The 24,301-nt window shown below is 45.0% G+C and overlaps 3 protein-coding genes across 4 annotated transcripts in view; 1 reads left to right on the forward strand and 2 right to left on the reverse strand.

Moving 5' to 3' along the window:
- The window catches only part of LOC147903769 (uncharacterized), a 61,105-nt gene extending 37,614 nt beyond the window's left edge, over positions 1 to 23,491 (reverse strand). For both annotated transcript variants that reach the window (XM_087401096.1, XM_087401087.1), the window contains exons 1-3: positions 23,154 to 23,491; positions 19,738 to 22,304; positions 19,436 to 19,591 (exon numbers count right to left, since the gene is read on the reverse strand). In XM_087401096.1, the coding sequence (XP_087257222.1) occupies positions 20,128 to 22,304; positions 23,154 to 23,163 (2,187 nt within the window). In that variant the 5' untranslated portion in view covers positions 23,164 to 23,491 and the 3' untranslated portion in view covers positions 19,436 to 19,591; positions 19,738 to 20,127. The remainder of the gene's footprint in view (positions 1 to 19,435; positions 19,592 to 19,737; positions 22,305 to 23,153) is intronic.
- LOC147903771 (uncharacterized) lies at positions 939 to 13,000 on the reverse strand. Its single transcript, XM_087372285.1, has 2 exons — positions 12,045 to 13,000; positions 939 to 1,477 (listed from the first exon to the last, which is right to left on the reverse strand). Exons 1-2 carry the CDS (start codon positions 12,622 to 12,624, stop codon positions 939 to 941), a joined length of 1,119 nt encoding a protein of 372 aa, XP_087228411.1. The 5' UTR covers positions 12,625 to 13,000.
- Positions 4,536 to 10,828, forward strand: LOC147903772 (uncharacterized). Its single transcript, XM_087402429.1, has 2 exons — positions 4,536 to 6,132; positions 10,746 to 10,828. The coding sequence occupies exons 1-2, from the start codon at positions 4,536 to 4,538 to the stop codon at positions 10,826 to 10,828; spliced, it is 1,680 nt and encodes a 559-aa protein (XP_087258555.1).
- Positions 23,492 to 24,301: the final 810 nt, after the last annotated feature.

Consider the following 24,301-nt stretch of genomic DNA (forward strand, 5'->3'; position numbering starts at 1 on the left):
CTGGCGGCCGCGGAAGATCTCCTACTTCCTGTGGCTTCTTGCCCACAAAGGTCTTCCGGTGGGGAGCTGGTTGCGACACATAGGCCAGGACGGACGCTGTCAGATCTGCCATGAGGTTGAGGAGTCACCAAAACACTGCCTGTGGAGCTGCACTCGTGCCCAGGAAGTGTGGAGGTGGACTTTCGGGATTCTCACTCGCGCAGCACCGGAGCTAGGTGTGATCACTTGGGGCGCGTTCTGTTGGTGCAGCACCGCACCTGGTCTACATCACTTATTCGAGGCATGCCAGCAGGACCCCACTTTCCTTATCACACAGGGAACGTGGGGGCCGCTCGAGGGTATCCCGCAGCACCTAGCAGAGGCTGATACAGGAGTTCAGGAGAGGCTGCCAGTCTGGGAGATTATTAGCAGCATCGCAGGGTGGCACATTTGGACCTCGCGTTGCGCGCAGATCCTCGGTGGCACCTCCTTATCGACTGCCCAGATCATGACTGATATTTGGAGCGAGATTATTCATACCCTCACAGGCCAGTGGGACCAGATTCAGGGAGATTCCCAGTCCGGTCGGGAGAAGCGGAGACGCTTCCTCCGGGCTTGGGACACACAGGGCCTCTTCTTCGAGCAGACTTCGCAGGGCCTTCGGTGGCGCTACTCACCACCCCGATGGCTGTTCATTCACACTCGCCTTATCCCGCCGTGAGAGAGTGATTTTATTTTGTTACCTTTTAGGGCTGTGTCCGATTTGTGAACGCAGTTGTCAGCTACAAGCTGACCTTTTGTATCTTGTTCTCGAAGTAATATAATTAGCACTGTTTTTTCGGCAAAAAAAAAAGGATAATCAGCTTAATGAGATCCTAACGCCATTTTCCTATCAGCTAAGAGTGTGAATGGTCATCGCTTGGAGAATATAATAGGGATGGACAGGAAGGAGCAGTTGTCTAGTGGGAGAGATCCTTACCATGGTCAAAGGTACAAACCCTTTGCCTACTTGGAGCTTTCCTAACTGGATCCTCCTTAAGAACAATTGCCCATGACAGCTTGGGAACAATCCCCTTCCTTTCATCCACAACACCATAACCCATGTGACCAGAAAACATGAGGGTCTTGTATTCCGTTCCATTGTCATCAACTAACACATCCACCGTAAGATAACCAGGAGGTATGTCATCAGTGTCTATGACCGGAAATTCTACATTCCTGTTTTCAAGCCTGAGCCTGAAGTTGTCCGCCTGCCAGGTACCTTTCCTATTGAACACACAGAAGACAGAAAGCCATCCACTCAAATATACACTACCAGAGCCTAAGCTACTGTAGTGGCAGATTTTGCTCCAAAAGTTGAGGTCAATATTTCCCTTGCTGGTTTGTATCAGCTGGGCTGTGATCCTCTTGAGCATGCGAGCCCACTTGTTGCAAACTGTGCGATAATTCTCAAGTTTGTCTATACGGCTATGAATAGCTTCCCAATCCCGTGCAGTGCCTGCAAGAGTGACTTGAGGGATCGCACACATCAAACAACGCTTGTAGCTAAAGTAACTCTTCATTGTTGCCATCAAGGCCACACTGCCAATGATGCTGTCATCATCCGTGGTCGTAAAGTCTGAATTGAGTCACAACTGCCAGCCATACATCATCAGGCCGAATCACGAGATTGTGGTGCCGATTGTAGGCATCCAAAATTCCGTGCACAAAGCCATTGGGTTTTGGGCAAAAGTCGACGTCTTTCCACTTGCTTTCCTGCAGGACTGTCCTGCACCTTTCTTGCTTGTATTCCTCAAGAAGAGCCAAGTAGTGCTTGCTGGGGCTACTGCAGAAAGTAGTAACGACGGAAGCAAGATGATCTGCAACCTTGAAAGTAACACCAGGCATGATGCAGTTGGCAGTTCAAATTTTGTCCTTTGAAAGGGGCTTCGAGCTTGTCCTAATGCGCTCGCCAAATGCTAGCTTACCGAGCTCTAGGGAGAGTAAGAGCTGAGGGGAGGAGCAGCAGCTCAAGCAGGAGACGCAAGGGGAGAAGCAGCAGCTGTGATTGCTTCCTCAAAGGACTAACATTGCGTTTATTGCACGTAATCGCCACTGTTCATCAATGACTGGTTCCACCATTGCGGGTGGGTCTACTGCGCGTATTCCCCATGGTTCAGCTTACGACTGCATTTAGTGACTTCGTCCTCTTTGGCCTGCCCCCCTTCTCTCTCTCTCTCTCTCTCTCTCTCTCTCTCTCTCTCTCTTCTCCTTTTCTCTCTCCTTTCTTTCCTCTCGCTCTCTCCCTCTCTGTCTGTCTGTCTCTCTCTTCTTCTTCTTCTTCTCTCTAGGCAAGCCCCCCCCCCCCTCTCTCTCTCTCTCTCTCTCTCTCTCTCCAAGCCACATGAATGAATTCATCTTGTTGACTTTTGGACCATTTGCATTTACTAATCTTTGTACACTCTTTCCTTTTCATGCCTCCGATTTTTGCTCTCTCTTAAGCATTTCACTCACCCACAGCAGGCCTAATGAATGATAGATATATATCATTCAGCTTGTTTATTTTTATTTTTTTGCATGGAAAATTAATTAAATTATAAGAAAGTGGAAATACAATTATGTAGACGGCTAAGCGCTCCAAACACTATAAGCACTTCAGGACACCTAGCACTATAAAACCCCAACACTGCCAAAACCTCAGACATGAGATTAGCAATCATATCATCCTGAAGTGGCACTCCTTTGAAAATCAGAGCATTGCGAACTTTCCATATGAACTGAAGAGTCACTCTTCATATGATATCCCAAACACGAATCAAACTTTGCCACGCCTTCATGATATGTCTCCTCCAAACAGATACAATATCCATGGGTGCCCAAGGTCACCACTGGAATGAAGGTGGGAAAAAGAAGGATTTTAAGGGGGAAATAGATGGGAGAATAGTAGGGGAAATGCGGGAACTGTGGGGGACTATATAAGTCAACCCAAAAGGATTGTAAGGGACTTTTTGATGTGACATCTAATCCTATCTACTCTCCCTCCTGCTACCTGCTGCCTACGCTCACACTCTCTCTCTCTCCCCCTCTCTCTATTCCCTCAGCCTTCTCTCTCTTCCTTTCTCCTTCCCCTTCTCCTCTCTTCTCCTCCCTTCCTTTTGCTATTCTCTCCCCATCTCCAAATCTGCCCCTTCCCCCTTCTCTACATTGGTATCAGAGCCTCCGACTCTGGCACCCTTGCTCTTCCTTTCACTCAGTACACCAATCTGCTGGTGAACCCGACTTGACAAATATGCCTCTCTTTGCTCCCAAGTAGCGAGGGAAAGCGTTTTCAGTGCTGCCTTGTTCTGCATTCACCCTGGCAACAGACAAAGTTGTTGGAGAATCGACCACCGTACGAGCTTGAGTGGTAATCTAGAATCAGCTGTGAGCAACACACGAGTCCTTTGCCAAAACAAAACGTCAGCGAATCAGCATCTTGAATCCTGTTGCCCCTTTCCATCGTTAACTGCCTCTCCATCCAGTTCAAAGCATCAGAACCATGCTCAGGCATGTAGGTGGCTGGCTTCCTGCACTGAGCTTGAACGGAACGACCTTGGACAGGGCAGAAAAAGCCCGGGTGATGGAGGGCAATCACCGCGCTGTGCGCAGCTGCTCTTGTTGCGTGATCACCGCGAGACCTTACCCGTCACCATTTGCTGAGCTATGCTGTTTGTCGCTTGTGCGACCCCGCCCACACCACGCCACCGTTGCAGCAACACCGTCCGTGGCATCGCCATTCGTGAGCGTCTTCCTTTCTCTCCACACTGTCCGTGGCATCGTCGCTCGTGGCATCGCCGTCCGTTAGCTAGGGTTTAGGGGGGGTTGGTTAGCTACTTGGGTTTGGTTGGTTAGGTTAGTTTAGGTCTGGTGATTGGATAAGGTTGGGTTTAGTCAGTTTGGTTTAGTTGAGACTACCCTAGGTGTCTTAGTTGTCCTAAGCTCCACACCAAAAAAAAAAAAAAAGCCCTCTTTTAGGGTACTCCTACAGCCCTATTCTGGGCCTTTCTAAGCCACCTTCGTGGCTCATTTTGAGCCTCGTTTCCAGCCTCTTCACCGAGCTTTCTTCGAACCTCTTCAACGACTGCATTTGAGCCTCTTTACTGACACCTCTTGAGCCTCTACATCGAGCCTTCGACACTTGGCACATTTTCCTCGTGTCACTCATGGCACCCAAACGTGCACCCCGGTCGGATGAGTCATCTCAGCACGGTGACGATGTTGCTCAGCAGGAGCAGATGCCGGTCCCAGAGGGTGCATCTCCTTCACAGCCAGTTTCTGCTATGCCTACCGACACACAGTTTCTAGATGCATTGGCCTCGATGCTTCAGGGGGCTTTTCAGCAGATGGGTTAGCAGTTGGGGCAGCAGCTCACCACTGCTATGGCTATGCACGATACAGCTATCACCCAGATGGGTAAGAACCTTGGGCAACAGATCACTACCGCCATCAGTATGCACGATAAGGGTAAGCAGCCCGCACCCCAGCACGGAGATCAGTCGGATAGCCAAGGTGATTTTCCTGACCCACACAGGGGATTTATGGCTGATGGCCGTCGCACTTATGATGTTGGTTCTATGCATGCACCCCAGCATGGGGATTATGTTGATTTTGGTGATGCCTTGCCCGTGCCGCCGAGCACTTCTCTTATTGATTCTAGGCCTCCATTTGGCTCGCATATTTCATTGGCTGAGCCGTCCATTTTGGGCCGGCCCATTGGCACATTTTTGCCAACGGCGAGCATGCCTGGATTGGGTGTTGGGTTTCAGGGCAGTTGGGAGAGGGGCCAATCCTCTTCTCAACCTTTTTCTATGCCACCCACCCACCGAGATGTTTATGGCAGGCAGACTCAGCAGGGATTGCATGCTTCGATGACACCTCCTGTTAATACATTCAGTCAGACTCAGCCTGCGTATCAGGGAGGTAATGCTTTCAATCAGACGCACTTTATGCATCAGGGGAGTGGTTCTCCTAACCAGCATGATGCTGGAAGTGGGCAGCATGCAAACATGGATGATATGCTTTCAGATGCCTTACGTTCATATAGGGCTTTGCCTGAGGATGTTCGTAATGAGATGCCCTTTTCACAGTATGTGAGCTTCAAGCGTGAGTATGCTGGTAGTCACTATAGGAATAACGCAGCCAAAGATGTGAAAGATAAAATCTCTGTGCATAAGTTTAAGGGTGACACTCGCACTCCCAATGAGTTGGAGGAGTGGCTCACGAAGCTTGAAGATTATTTCCGCTTCTACCCTAAGAATGATGAGGAGAGGATCATTTTTGCTGGCATGCATTTACAGGATTATGCACATACATGGTGGCGTTACATGCGAGAGTCACCTCAGAAGCCTACCACCTGGAAACAGTTCAAGGAGCTTATGGTCACGACCTTCGTCTCGGCCCTGATCCTTGAACAGTACCTTGCTGAATTCTATGCACTGTCACAAACAATTACGGTCCAGGAGTACTTGCAGCATTTTTGGAGACTTTCTTTGTTTGTACAGGATATTTCTGAGAAAGGGAAGTTGCTGCGTTTTATACAAGGCTTAGATCCCTCTCTAGCTGCTGATGTGAGAGCTCACAATCCTCTAACCATTGAGCGAGCAGCCCAGCTTGCTGAGGTGTTTGAGCCAAAATATGCTGGCAAGTACAAGCATGTGTCACATGGCTTCTATGGTACTGCTTATGATGCTGACAGGAAGACAAATTCTGCTGATTGGATTGATAAGAAACCAGCAGCTGCTTCCTTCCCACGATATCCAACGGTTTCTGGAAGTAAGATGCCATATGCAAAGCCATACAGGCCCATGGATGCAAAGACAGGTGTCAAACCCAGCGCTGGTTTTGGCAAATCAGAAGTTAAACAACATTCCAGAGCCATAATGGACAGTAGGAAGAAGGCAAATTTATGCTTTAGGTGTGGAGAGAAATGGACACCTGAGCACCGAGATGTGTGCAAAATGAAGAATGTCAGCTCAGCCAAACTCAGCATGATAATTGAATTATCTGATGATGATGAAGTGACTGATGTAGCAGACCCCCACGATGTCTCTCATAAGGAATTGACAGGAGTTCATGATGTAGATGAGTCTCCTGACACAGATGCCACAAAGGGGACTGTTTTTCCTTTTGATCCGGGTGGGGCTATTGAGCAAACCACTCATGTGATGCATGAGATTGATATTCAGCCTACATGTAGCAGGAAAGGCCGTAAGCCAACACTCTCTGTGTTGGAGCATCAACCTACAATGCCTTTTCCTGTCAGAGGTGATGCTAATGGTAATGTTCCTGTGGATGATGAACAGATTTATTGGGATGCCCAATCTACACTGTATACCATCTCACTACATGCCTTGATGGGTGCCAAAAGTGCTGACACAATCAGGTTGAAGGGAATGATTAATGGCAGATCTGTCCATGTATTGGTAGACAGTGGTAGCACTCACAGTTTCATTAATTGTAGAACATTGCAAAGATTGGGATCAGTTGCTACAGAGATAGACCATGGTCTGAAAGTGGAGATCGCGAATGGACAGCACATGATCAGCAGATCACAGGTTGCCTGGCAATTCATTGAGTATGTGTTCAAGCACCATGGTTTTCCTCAGGAGATTGTCAGTGACAAGGATGCTAAATTTATGGGTCACTTTTGGCAGGAGTTATTCACTGCAGTTGGTACTTCCCTTGCGCCTAGTACTGCTTATCATCCACAGACGGATGGACAATCAGAGAGGGTGAACAAGTGGTTGGAGGAGTATCTAAGGCATTACTGTCATGACACGCAGAAGTCTTGGGACAAATGGTTAGCATTGGCTGAATTTTGCTACAACAGCACCAAACACCTCTCTATTGGCATGAGTCCATTCGAGGCTATGTATGGATGCAAAGTGGGAATGCCTTCCAGGGTTGCAGACTTGGCTGTGAAAAATCAGCAAGCAAGGAATGATTTGGAGAGTATGAATGCCCTTCTGCAGTTGGCTAAGAGGAATATGCAGGATGCCCAAGCCAAGCAGAAGAAGTATGCGGATGAACAAAGGAGGTACTTATCTTTTGAAGAAGGGGATTATGTGCATTTACGTCTCCATAAGAATCGATATTCCTCGCTGAAAGGTAATACCAACACAAAGCTTGCCCACAGGTATTATGGCCCCTACAAAATCATCCGCAAAGTTGGGCAGGTAGCATATCAGTTGGAACTACCCAGTACCTCCAAGATCCATAATGTTTTCCATGTATCCTTGCTGAAACCACATGTCGGACAGCATGTCCAGGTTCTTCCTGAGCTGCCTCCTATGGATGAAGAGGGCCACATAATCTATGTGCCGGAGCAAATCAAGGGCTTCAGAGATCATGTACTCAGGAACAAAGCCTACACAGAATACCTCATCAAATGGAAAGGTTTAACGGAAGATGAGAATTCTTGGCAACCTGAGAGCATTGTGCAGGACTACCCCTGTCTCCTACAGAGCTGATCAGTTTCTGTTGTATCCTTCTCATCCAGGGCAACCTCTTGGAAATTTTGAGGGCAAAATTCTTTGGGAAGGGATGGCTGTAATGAAGGTGGGAAAAAGAAGGATTTTAAGGGGGAAATAGATGGGAGAATAGTAGGGGAAATGTGGGAACTGTGCGGGACTATATAAGTCAACCCAAAAGGATTGTAAGGGACTTTTTGATGTGACATCTACTCCTATCTACTCTCCCTCCTGCTACCTGCTGCCTACGCTCACACTCTCTCTCTCTCTCCCTCTCTCTATTCCCTCAGCCTTCTCTCTCTTCCTTTCTCCTTCCCCTTCTCCTCTCTTCTCCTCCCTTCCTTTTGCTATTCTCTCCCCATCTCCAAATCTGCCCCTTCCCCCTTCTCTACAACCACTGAACCTGAGTATGAGAAGAAATACCAGAGTCATTTGAGGCACAAAATGCTAAAGAGAAATCTTTGGAGTTGTTTCCCTTTACTATTCACCCAACATCGAAGGTCTAGGTTGCAAACCACAGTAGTACTAATAGGCCAATCCACTCTCACCCTTGATAGTGTGGCTTGAAGATCTCTTGGAGTTAATCAAAATCGTCGCACCAGAGTATCCATGGATCCCTCGTATTAATATTCCACAAGTCAGCCCCAGATTGTTGAGGCGGATTGACAAGCACAAACTCAACTGAATTGGAGCGATTCGGTTTGTAAAGTCCAATTATGGATCCAAACATTGAGTGTCAAGGATGCATCACCTCTAAGAGTATTAGATCCCTCCCAAAGAAAATCACCCAATTGGATGCGATTCGGATTGATGTATAGTGCAACTCGTTAGACATATCGAGTTGTATGGAGCTACTCCCCGCGGAGATTCCCCTCGAATGTGGGGAGATAGATGCGGAACATGTAGAAAGCAGTTGGAACTGTTGTGAATGAGGCTATACATCTTGGGGGAAAGGAACATTGCCACTATTGCACAAGGTCACCCTTGGATGGAGATTTAGCTCATGCTCTCATATCATGCACCATTAAATAGAAACATCCTTGTGGATTGTCTCATAGAGTCCCACTCCTCTACTCATCCAAGCAAAAAGAATGCTTAGACCATCTAGCTGATAACACTATCCTCTAACTCGCCCACACTTAAGCTAACCATTGGTCAACCCCTCCCTCTCAACTTCCATGTGAGGGGATGGATTGACCTTTCATAGTCAAAAAGTGCTCGAAAATCGCTCACGACCTCCACTCGCTTGCCAAATTCTAGGTATTTTATTTTGCAAAAATTCCTCACCTGTATGTATAATCCCAATGGGTCATCATCCTTCTATTGCACCCAATCCCCAGCTATGATTATCCACATTGCTTTTATTACAGATAATCCCCATGGGTCAACATTCTTCTTTATGGTACATTTGGATTTCCAAGGACATATTATATGTGAACTCTATGTGCAAGCTAGCAGATAAGAGGATCTGTGTGCACCTTAGCTTGCAGAAAAAAAGTGTTTGTAACTAGAGACAATTGTGGGAGGAGAGAGTGGGTGATTGGAAATAGCTAGAATCTATGCAGGACTTTTTTCACCTCAATCAAAGAGAAGTTGGGGTCTTGTGGCAAGTCTTGAGGAGTATCCCTAGGGCTAGCCAATGAATTTTATAAACCTAACCAACATGGAGAGCAAAACAATGTATAATGGGAGGCAACATAGAGCTCAAAAGGGTAGATGCTAGAACGGATATAGATTACTACTATGAGACGAAGCATTGGTATCCATTGTTGAACAACAAGTGGAGCTTACATGGAGGCACGAGTGGTGGAAGAACAAATTTTCAAAGATTTGGAGGGGCTATCAGGTTGAAGAGGGGAGATTTCTTCTTCGGAAGATCTTGCAAAATTGGCTCCTAGTTTGTAGGAGGATAAGAAGTTCATTTAAACTAGCGTATGTGCCTCTTGATCAAAGGGATAACACACTTGATTATGTTGTAGCTTGTAGGACTTGGAGGTGGGTCGAAACCATGGCGTGGAGTTGGTTAGATCATAGGGTTCAGAACTAGGTGGAAGGCAACAGGTACGGGGGGACCCGCATGGGTTCAATTCTACAGTGATGGATCTTTGGGCCCTTCTTAGGGGAGGCTTTTCTTATCCCTATGGGGGGATAGAAATTTGATGGATATTCATGGTGAGTTGCATGCAAGAAGCTGAGACAATCGTGCTTTGGTCGAGGTAAAATTTTTCCTTCAAGATATGGGTGTCTTTCTTAGTGGTAAGGATTTTTTGATAACTTCTTCTTTGGCCAATGTTAGCCGTGATATACTCATTTGTGTGATGATCCTACTATGTTTCGCGTAGACCACCAACGGTTAGTCCCTCGTAGATGGCCCAATTTTATTTTTTGTGCTTTTCTGTGACTGGTCTAACCAACCATGTAATAAAACCGGCATTGTTTTAACCAAAAGAAGAGGACCATTCTTCCCACTTGACTTAACTGCATCCCCAAGGAGTATAGCATTCTAGCTAATGGGCTCTTCCCATTCTTCCCACTTGAGTTAATTGCATTCTTCTCACTTGACTTAACTGCATCCTTCCCACTTGACTTAACCAAAAGAAGAGGACCATTCTTCCCACTTGACTTAACTGCATCCCAAGGAGTATAGCATCCCCAACGAGTATAGAATTATAGCTAATGGGCTCTTCCCATTCTTCCCACTTGACAGAGGACCATTCTTCGCACTTGACTTAATTCCATCCCGAAGGAGTATAGCATTCTAGCTAATGGGCTCTCCTTTGACCTTAAGCACTTTCCCATGCTTCTTGCATGGGAATAAGATAAGAAACCATGAAACATGTCCTCCTTATGTGCTAGGCATTTCTTGCATCTCCCTTCTCCTTTTGCTATCCTTTCCCATCCAATGAAGTTGTCTAGAGTACCTTATGTAAGATAGCCAAAGTAGAGTAGACATTTTTCAATAGGGAACAAATTGGGTCTCAAAAGGCCTCCTAAGGAATGGATTAGGAGAGGATTAGTGAGGGATTAGTGGGCCAATGCAAGAGGCTTGTGGGGTCACAAGGAAGCCTAACCTCCCCCTAACTAGGTGGGTTAAGCCCATAGTTGGATACAGCACTAATCACCATAACATATCAGCCAAGGTGTTTATGTAAAATACCCCATAGGCTTTCAGAATGGTTGTTAAGACACTCGTGTCTTATGATAAGACACTTAAGACATGTGTCTTACCTTAAGACACCTTTAGACACTCTTGTTTTTTTTTTTGTGGGTTGGGTGTAGCAACAAACATCAAGTTTGACTTAACCATGCTATCATTGATAGTGACTTTGAATAGTGGCAGTGACCTCACAGATTCGGATTAGGATAATCTTGAGAGATTTGACTCTTGAGAGTCAAAAGTTTCCTTTCAATTATATGTATTGAGATCCATATTTCATTCATGTCACATGTGATTGATAGACTATTGCCATGATATTTATGTGTATTGATTAATGATGTTGGTATATAATCTATGTAGCCCTCTAGGCTCTTGTTAAGTTGTTTATCTAGATTTTTGAATATCAAGATTCTATTGTCAATTTAAATCTTTCAAGTTGTGAGTCGTGACTTGCAAGCTCTTGACTCATGACTCTTAACTTGCAAGATCTTGAGTAGTGAGTCTTAACTTTAACTTTTAAGTCTTGAGTACATTGTACAAGTGCATTGTTACTTCTTGCATTGTTTAAGTGTAGCTTATTGGACTTCTAGAATCAAGCAGCTAGCTATGCTAGCAAGTTGTACACTTGTATACTTGAACATATATTAATTAAATATTTATTATTACAATCACGTGTCTTACGTGTCTTATCTTTAAGACACTTTAGACACTCGTGTCTGAAGCGTGTCTAACGTGTCGTGTCTTAACGTGTCTTACAACCATGGGCCGCCGATTTCTATAACTCCACTAGAAGAAAAATGTGTTAATTTTTTTTCACACCTAAGGGGAGAGAGAACGTAAGGTCCCCCTCCTTGCGTAGGGAGCGGCCAACCCCCCCATTGGTGCATGGTGGACACATGGAATGTGCATGGGGCAAAGGTCTTGGTGAAGAGACTGAAAAGTGAATCCCCGAGGCGCGAGGTTCTTAGAGGGGAGGCTATAAGCGGAGAAGGTGGAGCAGAGGAGACCCATGTCCCACCTCTTGCTGAAGGCCACGATAATGATTCTGCTCCGATGGACGACATAACCAAGAAAGCTCAAGATGGGACGGACGAAGAACATGCAAGGTGGCTTCTCCCCGCTACCCGAAGATGATGTTCAACGAATCCTACAAGCTGAGGCAAACAGACGTGCCAAGGAGGTGGAGCACATGCCATGGTTTGAATCAAGAAAAGCGCATGGGGTGGTGTGTGAACTGGAAGTGGAAGAGGTCTGCCTAGAGTTGGAAAGGTTGGCATCAAATTTGTCAATATTTCCCTTGCTGGTTTGTAGCAGCTGGGTTGTGATCGTCTTGAGCATGCGAGCCCACTTGGTGCAAACTGTGCCATAATTCTCAAGTTTGTCTATACGGCTATGAATAGCTTCCCAATCCCATGAAGCGCCTGCGACAGTGACTTGAGGGATCCCACACGTCAAACAAAACCTGTAGCTAAAGTAACTCTTCATTGTTGCCATCAAGGCCACACTACCAAGGATGGTGTCATCATCCGTGGTGGTGGAGAAATTGGGAAGAATCCAATCGCAGATGCTGCCGTCCTTGACGTTTTTCTTTAGCTCCTTGGTCATTTGTTGTGCCAACTTGCCATAGTCAACTGACAATAACGTTGCGATATCGTAAACTGCGAGCTCCTTCTTCCCCTCGTTCTCCACAAACATGGACCTCAAGGCCTCTGCATTTTTCTTCACGTAAAGTCCGAATTGAGTCACAATTGCCATCCATACATCATTAGGCCGAATCACGAGATTGTGCTGCCGATTGTAGGCATCCAAAATTCCGTGCACAAAGCGATTGGGTTTCGGGCAAAAGTCGACGTCTTTCCACTTGCTTTCCTGCAGGACTGTCCTGCACCTTTCTTGCTTGTATTCCTCAAGAAGAGCCAAGTAGTGCTTGCTGGGACTACTGCAGAAAGTAGTAACGACGGAAGCAGGATGATCTGCAACCTTGAAAGTAACACCAGGCATGATGCAGTTGGCAGTTCGAATTTTTCCCTTTAAAAGGGGCTATGAGCTTGTCGTAATGCGCTCGCCAAATGTTAGCTTACCGAGCTCTAGGGAGAGTAAGAGCTGAGGGGAGGAGCAGTAGCTCAAGCAGGAGACGCAAGGGGAGAAGCAGCAGCTGTGATTGCTTCCTCAAAGGACTAACATTGCGTTTATTACACGTAATCGCCACTGTTCATCAATGCCTGCTTCCACCATTGCGGGTGGGTCTACTGCGCGTAATCCCCACGGTTCAGCTTACGACTGCTTCCAAATTCGCACCATTGCGGGTGGGTCTATTGCGCATAATCCCCACGGTTCAGCTTACGACTGCTTCCAAATTCGCATCTATGCTCCCTATTCGCATCTATGCTCCCTACCAATTAATTAGTTTGTTTTGATCCATTAGAGGCTTAATTAAGCTATCTTTATCTAAGGCTTACTTTATTTTTGCTTTGATTAGCTTACTTTTCTCTATGCCTTAATTTAAGGCATATACTATGTCCAAGGGGGCTTTCCCAAACTTTCAAGAAAAGGATCAACTCAAAACCTTTCTCTTCTCACGTGTGAGCCCTACCACTAAGCTCTAAAGTAATTTCATGTAACCTTTCCTTATAGTAATATTATAAAATGGTCCCTCATCCCTCTACCAATTAATGCCCTTCATGTGGTCCCCCCCTCTCTCTTTAATACTTCCCCCCTTCCCATCTCACGTAAGCTTCTCTCCCTCCCCCCTCTTTAATCTTAATGAATACACCTCCCCTTGAGTTTAATTATTCCTTATGGCCCCTCCCCAACACACACCCGTAACTAATTAATTGATTTTTCACGCTGGGGGGTCCTATTTGCACAAGGTTCAGCTTACGATTGGTTTCAACATTTTTGGCCTGCCTTTGGAAGGGTATAGGGAACATTGCTTCCCAAAGGTAAAATAGACATTTTTTAGACATTTCTTTTTGGCCTGCCGTTGAAAGGGTATAGGGAACTTCTCAAAGGTAAAATAGGTATTTTTGAGATATTTTTCTTAAATCTAAGATGATTGGTCCAAGTATGCTCCTTGTAATAGGCTTTAGTACATACATTTAGTGACTTCGTCCTCTTTGGCCTGCCCCCCCCCCCTTCTCTCTCTCTCTCTCTCTCTCTCTCTCTCTCTCTCTCTCTTCTTCTTCTTCTTCTCTCTAGGCAACCCCCCCCCCCGCTCTCTCTCTCTCTCTCTCTCTCTCTCTCTCTCTCTCTCTCTCCAAGCCACATGAATGAATTCACATCGTTGACTTTTGGACCATTTGCATTTACTACTCTTTGTACACTCTTTCCTTTTCATGCCTCCAATTTTTGCTCTCTCTTAAGCATTTTACTCACCCACCACAGGCCTAATGAATGTTAGATGTATATCATTCACCTTGTTTATTTTTATTTTTTTGCGTGGAAAATTAATTAAATTATAAAAAAGTGGAAATACGATTAAGTAGATGCGCTAAGCGCTCAAAACGCTATAAGCACTTCAGGCCACCTAGCACTATAAAACCCCAACACCGCTAAAACCTCATACCTAAGATTAGCAGTCATATCATCCTGAAGTGGCACTCCTTTGAAAATCAGAGCATTGTGAACTTTCCATATGAACTAAAGAGCCACTCTTCATATGATATCCCAAACACGAATCAAACTTTGCCACGATCTCCCAGCAGAGCAAACTTCCAACAAAGACAAACAAGCAATTGGGCTCGATGCAGCCACCTTTGAATCGCCCACCAAACTCTCCTCACCACCACACAACCCCAAAAGAGGTGAAAGTGGGATTCCAAAGCTAGCTTGCAAAGAGAGTAGACAAGAGAGATGCGTCGCCACTTGCCAAGCCTGGACAACTTACAAGTCACCAACCTCCATAAGAAAAAATTACATTTGGGAGAAGGTGTAGCTTGCCACGCCTTCATGATATGTCTCGGTGCCCAACGTCTCCACTGAAGCTGAGTATGAGAAGACATACTAGAGTCCATTTTGAGGCACAAAATCCTAAAGAGAAATCTTGTGGAGTTGTTTCCCTTTACTATTCACCCAACCTCGAAAGTCTAGGTTGCAAACCACATCAGTACTAATAGGCCAATCCACTCTCACCCTTGATAGTGTGGCTTGAAAATCTCTTGGAGTCAATCGAAATCGCCGCACAAGAGTATCCATGGATCCCTCGTATTCATATTCCACAAGTCAGCCCCCGATTATTGAGCCGGACTGACAAGCGCGGACTCAATTGAATTGGAGAGATTCGGTTTGTAAAAGTCCAAGTATGGATCCAAACATTGAGTGTCAAGGATGCATCACCTCTAAGAGTATTAGATCCCTCCCAAAGACGATCACCCAATTGGATGCGATTCGGATTGACGTATAGTGCGACTCGTTAGACATATCGAGTTGTATGGAGCTGCTCCCCGCAAAGATTCCCCTCAGAGGTGGGGAGATAGATGCAGAACATGTAGAAAGCAGTTGGAACCGTTGTGAATGAGGCTATACATCTTGGGGGAAAGGAACATTGCTTCTATTGCACAAGGTCACCCTTGGATTGAGATTTAGTTCATGCTCTAGAATAGCCCCATATCATGCACCATTCTATAGAATCATCCTTGCGGATTGTCTCATAGAGTCCCACTCCTCTACTCATCCAAGCAAAAAGAATGCTTAGACCATCTAGCTGATAACGCTATCCTCTAACTCGCCCACACTTAAGCTAACCATTGGTCAACCCCTCCCTCTCAACTTCCATGTGAGGGGATGGGTTGACCTTTCATAGTCAAAAAGTGCTCGAAAATCTCTCACGACCTCCACTCGCTTGCCAAATTCTAGGTATTTTATTTTGCAAAAATTCCTCACCCGGCCCATTCCCCTATATATAATCCCAATGGGTCATCATCCTTCTATTGCACCCAATCCCAAGCTATGATTATCCACACTGCTTTTATTACACATAATCCCCATGGGTCAACATTCTTCTTTATGGTACATTTGGATTTCCAAGGACATATTATACGTGAACTCTATGTGCAAGCTAGGAGATAAGAGGATCTGTGTGCACCTTAGCTTGCAGAGAAAAGGTGTTTGTAACTAGAGACAATTGTGGGAGGAGAGAGTGGGTGATTGGAAATAGCTAGAATCTATGCAGGACTTTTTTCACCTCAATCAAATAGAAGTTTTTGTCTTGTGGGAGGTCTTGAGGAGTATCCCTAGGGCTAGCCAATGAATTTTATAATCCTCACCAACATGGAGAGCAAAACAATGTATAATGGGAGGCAACGTAGAGCTCAGAAGGGTAGATGCTAGAACGGATACAGATTACTACTACGAGACGAAGCATTGGTATCCATTGTTGAACAACAAGTGGAGCTAACATGGAGGCTCGAGTGGTGGAAGAACAAATTTTCAAAGATTTGGAGGGGCTATCAGGTTGAAGAGGGGAGATTTCTTCTTCGGAAGATCTTGCAAAATTGGCTCCTAGTTTGTAGGAAAATAAGAAGTTCATTTAAACTAGCGTATGTGCCTCTTGATCAAAGGGATAACACACTTGATTATGTTGTAGCTTGTAGGACTTGGAGGTGGGTCGAAACCATGGCGTGGAGTTGGTTAGATCATAGGGTTCAATAGTAGGTGGAAGGCAACAGGTACGGGGGGACCCGCATGGGTTCAATTCTACAGTGATGGATCTTTGGGCCCTTCTTAGGGGAGGCTTTTCTTATCCCTATGGGGGGATAGAAATTTGATGGATATTCATCGTGAGTTGCATGCAAGAAGCTGAGAAAATTGTGCTTTGGTCGAGGTAAAATTTTTCCTTCAAGATATGAGTGTCTTTGTTAGTCGTAAGGATTTTTTGATAACTTCTTCTTTGGCCAATGTTAGCCGTGATATACTCATTTGTGTGATGATCCTACTATGTTTCGCGTAGACCACCAGCGGCTAGTCCCTCGTAGATGGCCCAATTATATTTTTTGTGCTTTTTTGTGACTGGTCTAACCAACCATGTAATAAAACCGGCATTGTTTTCACCAAAAGAAGAGGACCATTCTTCCCACTTGACTTAACTGCATCCCCAAGGAGTATAGCATTCTAGCTAATGGGCTCTTCCCAGTCTTCCCACTTGAGTTAATTGCATTCTTCTCACTTGACTTAACTGCATCCTTCCCACTTGACTTAACCAAAAGAAGAGGACCATTCTTCCCACTTGACTTAACTGCATCCCAAGGAGTATAGCATCCCCAAGGAGTATAGAATTCTAGCTAATGGGCTCTTCCCATTCTTCCCACTTAACAGAGGACCATTCTTCCCACTTGACTTAACTGCATCCCCAAGGAGTATAGCATTCTAGCTAACAGGCTCTCCTTTGACCTTAAGCACTTTCCCATGCTTCTTGCATGGGAATAAGATAGGAAATGATGAAACATGTCCTCCTTATGTCCTAGGCATTTCTTGCATCTCCCTTCTCCTTTTCCTATCCTTTCCCATCCAGTGAACTTGTCTAGAGTACCTTATGTAAGATAAGCCAAAGTAGAGTAGACATTTTTCAATAGGGAACAAATCGGGTCTCAAAGGGCCTCCTAAGGAATGGATTAGGAGAGGATTTGTGAGGGATTAGTGGGCCGATGCAAGAGGCTTGTGGGGTCACAAGGAGGCCTAACCTCCCCCTAACTAGGTGGGTTAAGCCCATAGTTGGATACAACACTAATCACCATTACATATCAGCCAAGGTGTTTATGTAAAAAACCCCATAGGCTTTCTATAACTCCACTAGAAGAAAAATGTGTTAATTTTTTTTCACAGCTAAGGGGAGAGAGAACGCTAGGTCCCCCTCCTTGCGTAGGGAGCGGCCAACCCCCCCCACTGGTGCATGGTGGACACATGGAACGCGCATGGGGCAAAGGTCTTGGTGAAGAGACTACAAAGTGAATCCCCGAGGCACGAGGTTCTTAGAGGGAAGGCTATGAGCGGAGGTGGAGCGGAGGGGCCTCTTGCTGAGGCCAGGATAATGATTCTGCTCCGATGGACGACATAACCAAGAAAGCTCAAGATGGGACGGACGAAGAAGTTGCAAGGTGGCTTCTCCCCGCTACCCGAAGAAGATGTTCAGCGAATCCTACAAGCTGAGGCAAACAGACGTGCCAAGGAGGTGGAGCACAGGCCATGGTTTGAATCAAGAAAAGCGCATGGGGTGGTGTGTGAACTGGACGTGGAAGAGGTCCGCCCAGAGTTGGAAAGGTTGGCGAGGGGGGGCCAGTACTTCTTCTTCACAGGCCGCATCCCCTCGTTTGAAGAGTTCAAGGAGTTCATGCTCTTTGAGAGCGAACTGCCTGCGAGTTGCTACTCAACGTGATTCCTTGGGAAAGGTTTCTTTCTTGTTCAATGTGTCTCAGAGCAGATCAGGGAAGAACTGGCGGGACGCGCGTTCCAGTTTTCGAGGGCCCTTTTCTCATCACTCCGTGGTCACCGGAGCTCAGCATCGACAGATTCCTCTTACATGACTGTCCCATTTAGATTGGGTTCCCGAGCCTGCCATCCTGGCTTGGTAACAAGATTGGTAGCCTTGCAGCAACGTTGGGAAGAGTTCTGCAAATCCCCTCGGCCTCCTGGCAGCCGACTAACAGGAAAAGAGTCTGGATTCTCTATGACAGGACCCAGGAAATCCCAGAGTTCATCAACCTCAGGATGTGAAATGGCGTCAGCTTTGCTATACATGTTAGATTCAACCCCTTCCCGGATGCATGCTATGTATGCAAACGTTTGGGACACTTCGCCAAAAATTGCCCGCTATGTGCAAATTTGTACACGGTGGGAGATCAACCGATGACATACTGTCATATTCATTGAGGTGTGTCCCAAAATGCCAAATTGCCCCTTAACCCCATCAAAGGGATCTACCCCTAAGACTGTTTAAAAGGTAATCATTCTTTCTCGTTGCAAAATTTTAACATTTCACATTTAATGCAATCAAAAATAAAGCAAGGAAACAATTAAACATCAACTACCAAGAAGATGTATAGACAATCATATATACATAGATGAATCCAGGAACATGCCCAAACTCATCCTCTAAAAAAACAACATAGTGCAGTTTCAATCTCATGATAGTCACTCATAAGGTTAAAAACCATAAACTCCATCACGCATAGCAGGGATTAGCTACTATGACATCCCCACTGACATCATCAGCACCCCACAGTGGGTGTAGACCATAGTATACAAATCCACACACCCACACATACCTCAGCATCCATTTATACAAAGTCTTCGTACTAAGTTTCTGTCAGCACTCCGGAGGTGAAGAACAAACTCAGCCATAACAAAGGCTAGCACTAAAGGAGAAGGCTAATCAAAATGTAGTCCAAAACATCTTCATTCAAGCTGCAACTGCTTGTGAAGACTAAACAATTTCATTTTAGTCTCTCCTAGACGAGCATCTAAATCCAGCTGATGTATAGGCAATCATGTGGGTACGTTTTCTAAAAGGGTCATGGCATCTCCGATTTAAGAATTCCCAAAGATTTGTGGTACATTTTAAATTTAGAGACAACTAGGTATGGCAATGAGATTAAAAGAATTTGGCAGTCACCTAGGATTAAAGACTGGTTTTATTTAGAAAAGCTTGACACATGCAGTTTTAAGCATAGTAACTTTTGCAAAGGAAAACGTTAGATTCTATTAACAAGCATTTGAGTGCCATACTTCTACAAGGATTAAAAACAGAAATATAGAACAGGAATTGCCATCTCAGAAGACAATACAACTGAAAATCATAAGCAAGTACACAAGTACACACCTGCTATCTCGAAATGGTATAATATACAATGCGTCTCCCTTTACCATATTTCCTGTCTGTCTTGCATGTGAAGCGCCTCAGCTAGCCCCAGAGGCAACTGTTTAACCACTCGGGTTGTATGTAAAGATCTACATTGACACTTCAAGGTTCTACTACCTGCTATCACAAGATATCTAATGGAGACCATCCTTTATCTATGGAAAATTTTCAATAAAAGCTCAAGGCATTGAAGTTCAGGATTAAATATGTTGTTTAGCATCCAACAAGACGAAGCAGGAACTGTAAGCAATTGATATGATTACCTGAAATAGTAGCCAACAAACTTGATAACACTTTCCAAGTACTCCTTGTATGCTCTAGATCATATCTGGTCTGCTCTCTGATACTACCAAAAGGCTCACAGAGCTGCAATGCACTATGGGTTTGTTAACCATAAACACCTCTTGCATTTACTTCGTGTCTCTCCTGTGTGAAACTTAACAGCCCCAAGACCATGGGCAGGAGCGCTTCCGCAAAATAACAGCAGCACACACCTGAGTGACTGCCTTCATGGAGTTCAGGAAGCTCCCAGCTTTCCCAATCAGCAATGAATTGGAGTAAAGATAGCAACCCATGCTGGTAGACCACAGGCACCAGCTGTGCCCATAAAATCGACCAAGCAGTATTTTAAGATATTTCATAACAGGTATTCCTCAACTTAGGGAGGCTCCTGATGTTCTTGATAATTCTGCTGCATCATCATCCCTCATAACTGTTGTATTATGCTCTGCTCTCTTCCCTGGATCCCCACCAGGAACAAACCTGTTCAATCTCCTTAACCAAATATCATAGTCAACAGCATAAGGAGTCCCACAAAGGCTGTCCACGTAATCTGCAAACGCTTTTAGAACAGCAGCGACTTCCCCTAATTGGAGTTGGATTGCCCTTCGAGCCCATGACCTCTCTCTCCATTGTAAAGCAGACTCAATACTGTCAAATTGCAGTGACTTTCCCCCACATAAGAAGTAAAAAATATAAATTAAGCTCTCACAATCGGAAGAAGGACAGAGTTTTCCTTCTTGCAGAGCATAGGTGGAAGAAAATCTTAAGCTGACAGCGGGGCTGTCCCGGTCTTCAAGAACAGCATGACCCCACCCAACTAAAACATAGTAACTCTCACCTTGACCTCCCATCACATGTAATACATGTTCTGGAGTTAGGTCCCCGTGCTGAATGCCAGCCAACCTCGCACTTCGCAAGGCTAAGAGACAGTCACGGCAGCATCTTAAAGCCTCTTCGGGTGTAAACACCCCATCCCTCTCAACAATCATGCTTAAGGACTCTCCTACAGGAAAAGTGACAAGAATAGGTGTTCCACACCATGGGTGATCACAGCGACCACCTGGACTTTGTTTTTTACAAGAACCTGGATGTAAGACCCTTCCTGAGGCCACAAGATGGGGTACATACTTGCTGGAGATTCCTCTCTGTTTCATTAGATTCAAAACACGTGTCTGCCGCTGTACCAGATACCAGGTACTCATGTCCTCCCACGAAGGCTCCAACTGAGAAGGATGAGCCCCAACATAAACGTTCAAAAGCTTACTTGCTTCATCTAACAAAGTGGCGCTGTAAACAGAATGCCTACCATCACCCAGATCTTCATGTATCTTAAATCCCCTTTGCCACTGAACATCCTCCAACCAAAGGATGTTTCCTGACTCGAGCTTCATACGCTCTAGCTCCTTCACAATCTCTGGTTCTGTAACCTCTTCAATTTCACTAACCTCTCGATGACTCTGACAAGGGCTATGAGTAACAGAATCACTCCCAGCCTCGTTGACTTCTAGAAAACGGCGTTCAATCCTTCTCCGCTGTAGGCGAGTATTGTGATCTGTCGCCAATTCAGTGATTGACTTATTTGAAGAGCCTGTGCATTGTTCTATGCAATGGAATGTAGCCAGAAGCAACTGAAGAGCCCCAAGATCACCCCAATTCGCATTACCAAAATGGTTCCAAACTTGGTCCACTGTAGAAACAGCGAGATCTGCATGTTCCTGCACCCATGCAGCCGCACTTTCATAAACCCTGGTAGTGTCTGTATCCATTTGACTGATATTACCCTTCACTCGTACTACACTTCCACATTGGGAGTTAACGAGCAGGATATACGCGGTATCTGAATTCATGCAAATAGCAGAATTTGACTGGGCCATTTTTCGAGAAAGAAGCATGTGCAATGCATAGAATATAGCTTGACCCACAATTGCAGGATTGGGAAGAAGCCCATTCAGCATAGATGGACTTGCAAGATCAGCTTTCAACAAAACAAACTCTGATATGTGCTCCCATGGAGCATAACCTCCACAATTCTTCCCTACAAGAGCTGCACAATGAGGCCCCTTGAATTTTCTTGAAGGATTCTTCTCCCTGTGTGCACTTTTCCAAAACCCATGCGAACCAGTGACAAAGAATGGAAAAGCAATATCTACACCCCAGAAAGCCTCCCATAAGCCTTTGGCACTGGCATGTAAGAAGTCCTCCACAGCAAGGCATATGTCTGCTTCAGAAGACGCTGCCAGTGAGGCTAAATGGATGGAAGGCATCCTACGTAGTTGCTGAAATAGCACACCCTCCAGCGCAAAATCAAATTGTCGAAGTTCATCCAATCGGAAAGGTGCTCCAATCTCTGCCCGTCCATTCGTTTGAATCGACAGTCTTTCTTCTAACCAACTCTGCAGCTTTGCATTGAAAGCCTCACTATCTATTAGCCTCTTCAAGAACTCTTTTGGACCCCCAGGATTGCTCATAAAATCTAGTGGTCCACTATTAGGAGAAGCACCTGTCCTACTCCCCGTTGCACTGGCAATTTCTTCATCTTTTGAGAAACCTGCAGTACAATTTACGTATAATAACGTCTACGTGTCATTAGATGCCAGACAGCCTATTGCATAGACTGTAGACTAGAATCTTTAAAAATAATGGTTATGATAAACTTTTGACGTCTACAAGCCATCATCAGTCGGTATAAAAAACTTTGGTTTCTTGAGCCTGTAAAATCTTAATATGATATTGGGACCGATAGTCTGTTTGTTGCTCTGGTTTTATTTTTGTGTGCTCTCTTGTTTTAGCCATAGTAGCTACCGTTCTAGCGCTAGCAAATGCCAGCAAGAGACGTCCAGATTAAAATTTAAGATAAGAGGGGTATCGGAATGCAACGGCAGCCAGCTTATATATGCAAAACGCCTCAATGTCTACCTGGAGCTATTTTAATGACGCTTCTTCTTCAGACTCAATTCCACAGCTTTTACAAGCATGGTCAAAATGTCACTGTTGCCATTTGGTTTATCTGTACTGCAAATAATCTCACAAACATGATATTTGGGCTCCGCTTGTAAACACTATGACATAAATGGTTAAAGCGATATGGTTCCCGCTGTGTTTTTCATTCGGCAAAACAAACAACCATACGACACTGTCCCTGCGAAGAGCTTCTAGTGTTGTTGCAGAGTCCAACTGCAATTATCTAAAGAGCTTAATCCCTCAGATATATGTAGAGTTCTTGACTATGTTCTTATGCCAGTATTTGGCGTTATTTCCGTGAAAATAAATAGCATATTTATATAAGACAGACAGAGGCGGCGGTATGTGCTACTCACCCAATGTATCCTACCCAATAGAATTATATAAACGAAAGGAGACGAACGAACAGCACCAAAACATTCGGGAGCAACAGTACCAGATTTCATAGTGAGTCGCTTTACAATCCCTCTTTGCCCCTTACGTCTGTTGGAGATCCTTTGTCTTCATTTGCAAACTGCAGCCGAAACCATGTTAGGCTTCTACGCAAGCTGTAAAGTTTCCGCATCCTCAGTAAGAGATTCCGTTGCGTGATCCTTGGTGCGTTGGGATTTCAGAATCCATATGCTGACCCGAGAAGCATAGAGAGGACGATAAATTCGTGCAGAGGAGTGCTGGGATGGAACTGCAAGGCTGCAAAGAGCGGGAGGATGCCGAATGAGGAAATTCATTTGTGGGAAAAAGCCTACAGAGCTTGGAAGGAAATTGAAGCTGTTGCAATGGAATTTGCAGAGAGAAAAAGAGCAAAATATGGAAGATGGAGCATAAGCTTGGACACTGGTTAAAAATTAATTACTTTCTTTTTCCCCTTTACTTAACCCTTCCTAGGTCTCTTGTTACCATCGCCCCCCTTGTCTCTCTCTCTCTCTCGCTTGCACCACCACGGTTTTCCGGTAGATGCACGTCTTAGTGACGGCTTTGCACTAGAAACTAACTAGAATGCTTGGCCAGCTGCTAAGTATAGGCTATTGTAAGTTGCTAATAATAGGTCCATTGATCTAACGGCTTTGAATGTGCCACATGGCTTCGCAGGATTTTAGAGTTTCATAAAACGCTTCAGTGCTGGCCAAGTAAAAATACACAAATCCCCTTTTTGGCTTGACCTGTGTGGGAAGGGTATATAGGAACGATTCCTCTCCTTCCAAAGGTAAAATATTTCTTTTTTTATGCTTGCCCACGTGGAAATATTTGATTGGGTTTGGCATGCCTCAGTTATCTGACGTTAATAAGGTTTTAACAGACAAGATTGTTGAGGTGGCATTTCTTTATGGCGCTCGTTGTCTTCTTTACATTACTTTCGTAGTTACAGGAAAGGCCTCTTGAATGATAGATATCATTCACCTTGTTTCGATTTTTGGATACCTTTAGTTAACATCATTCCTTTTTAATTATGAGTAATTCTCTCTCTCTCTCTCTCTCTCTCTCTCTCTCTCTCTCTCTCTCTCTCTCTCTCTCTTTGTCCCCCATTCGTCTTCTTTTTCATTTTGGATCTCCAAGGAAGGCCACTTGAACTTTATTCAACTTGTT

The sequence above is a fragment of the Dipteris shenzhenensis genome, chromosome 3 (genome assembly GCF_047967505.1).
Source record: "Dipteris shenzhenensis isolate YYH24624 ecotype China chromosome 3, Dip_SZ_1.0, whole genome shotgun sequence".
Classification (NCBI taxonomy): Eukaryota; Viridiplantae; Streptophyta; class Polypodiopsida; order Gleicheniales; family Dipteridaceae; genus Dipteris; species Dipteris shenzhenensis.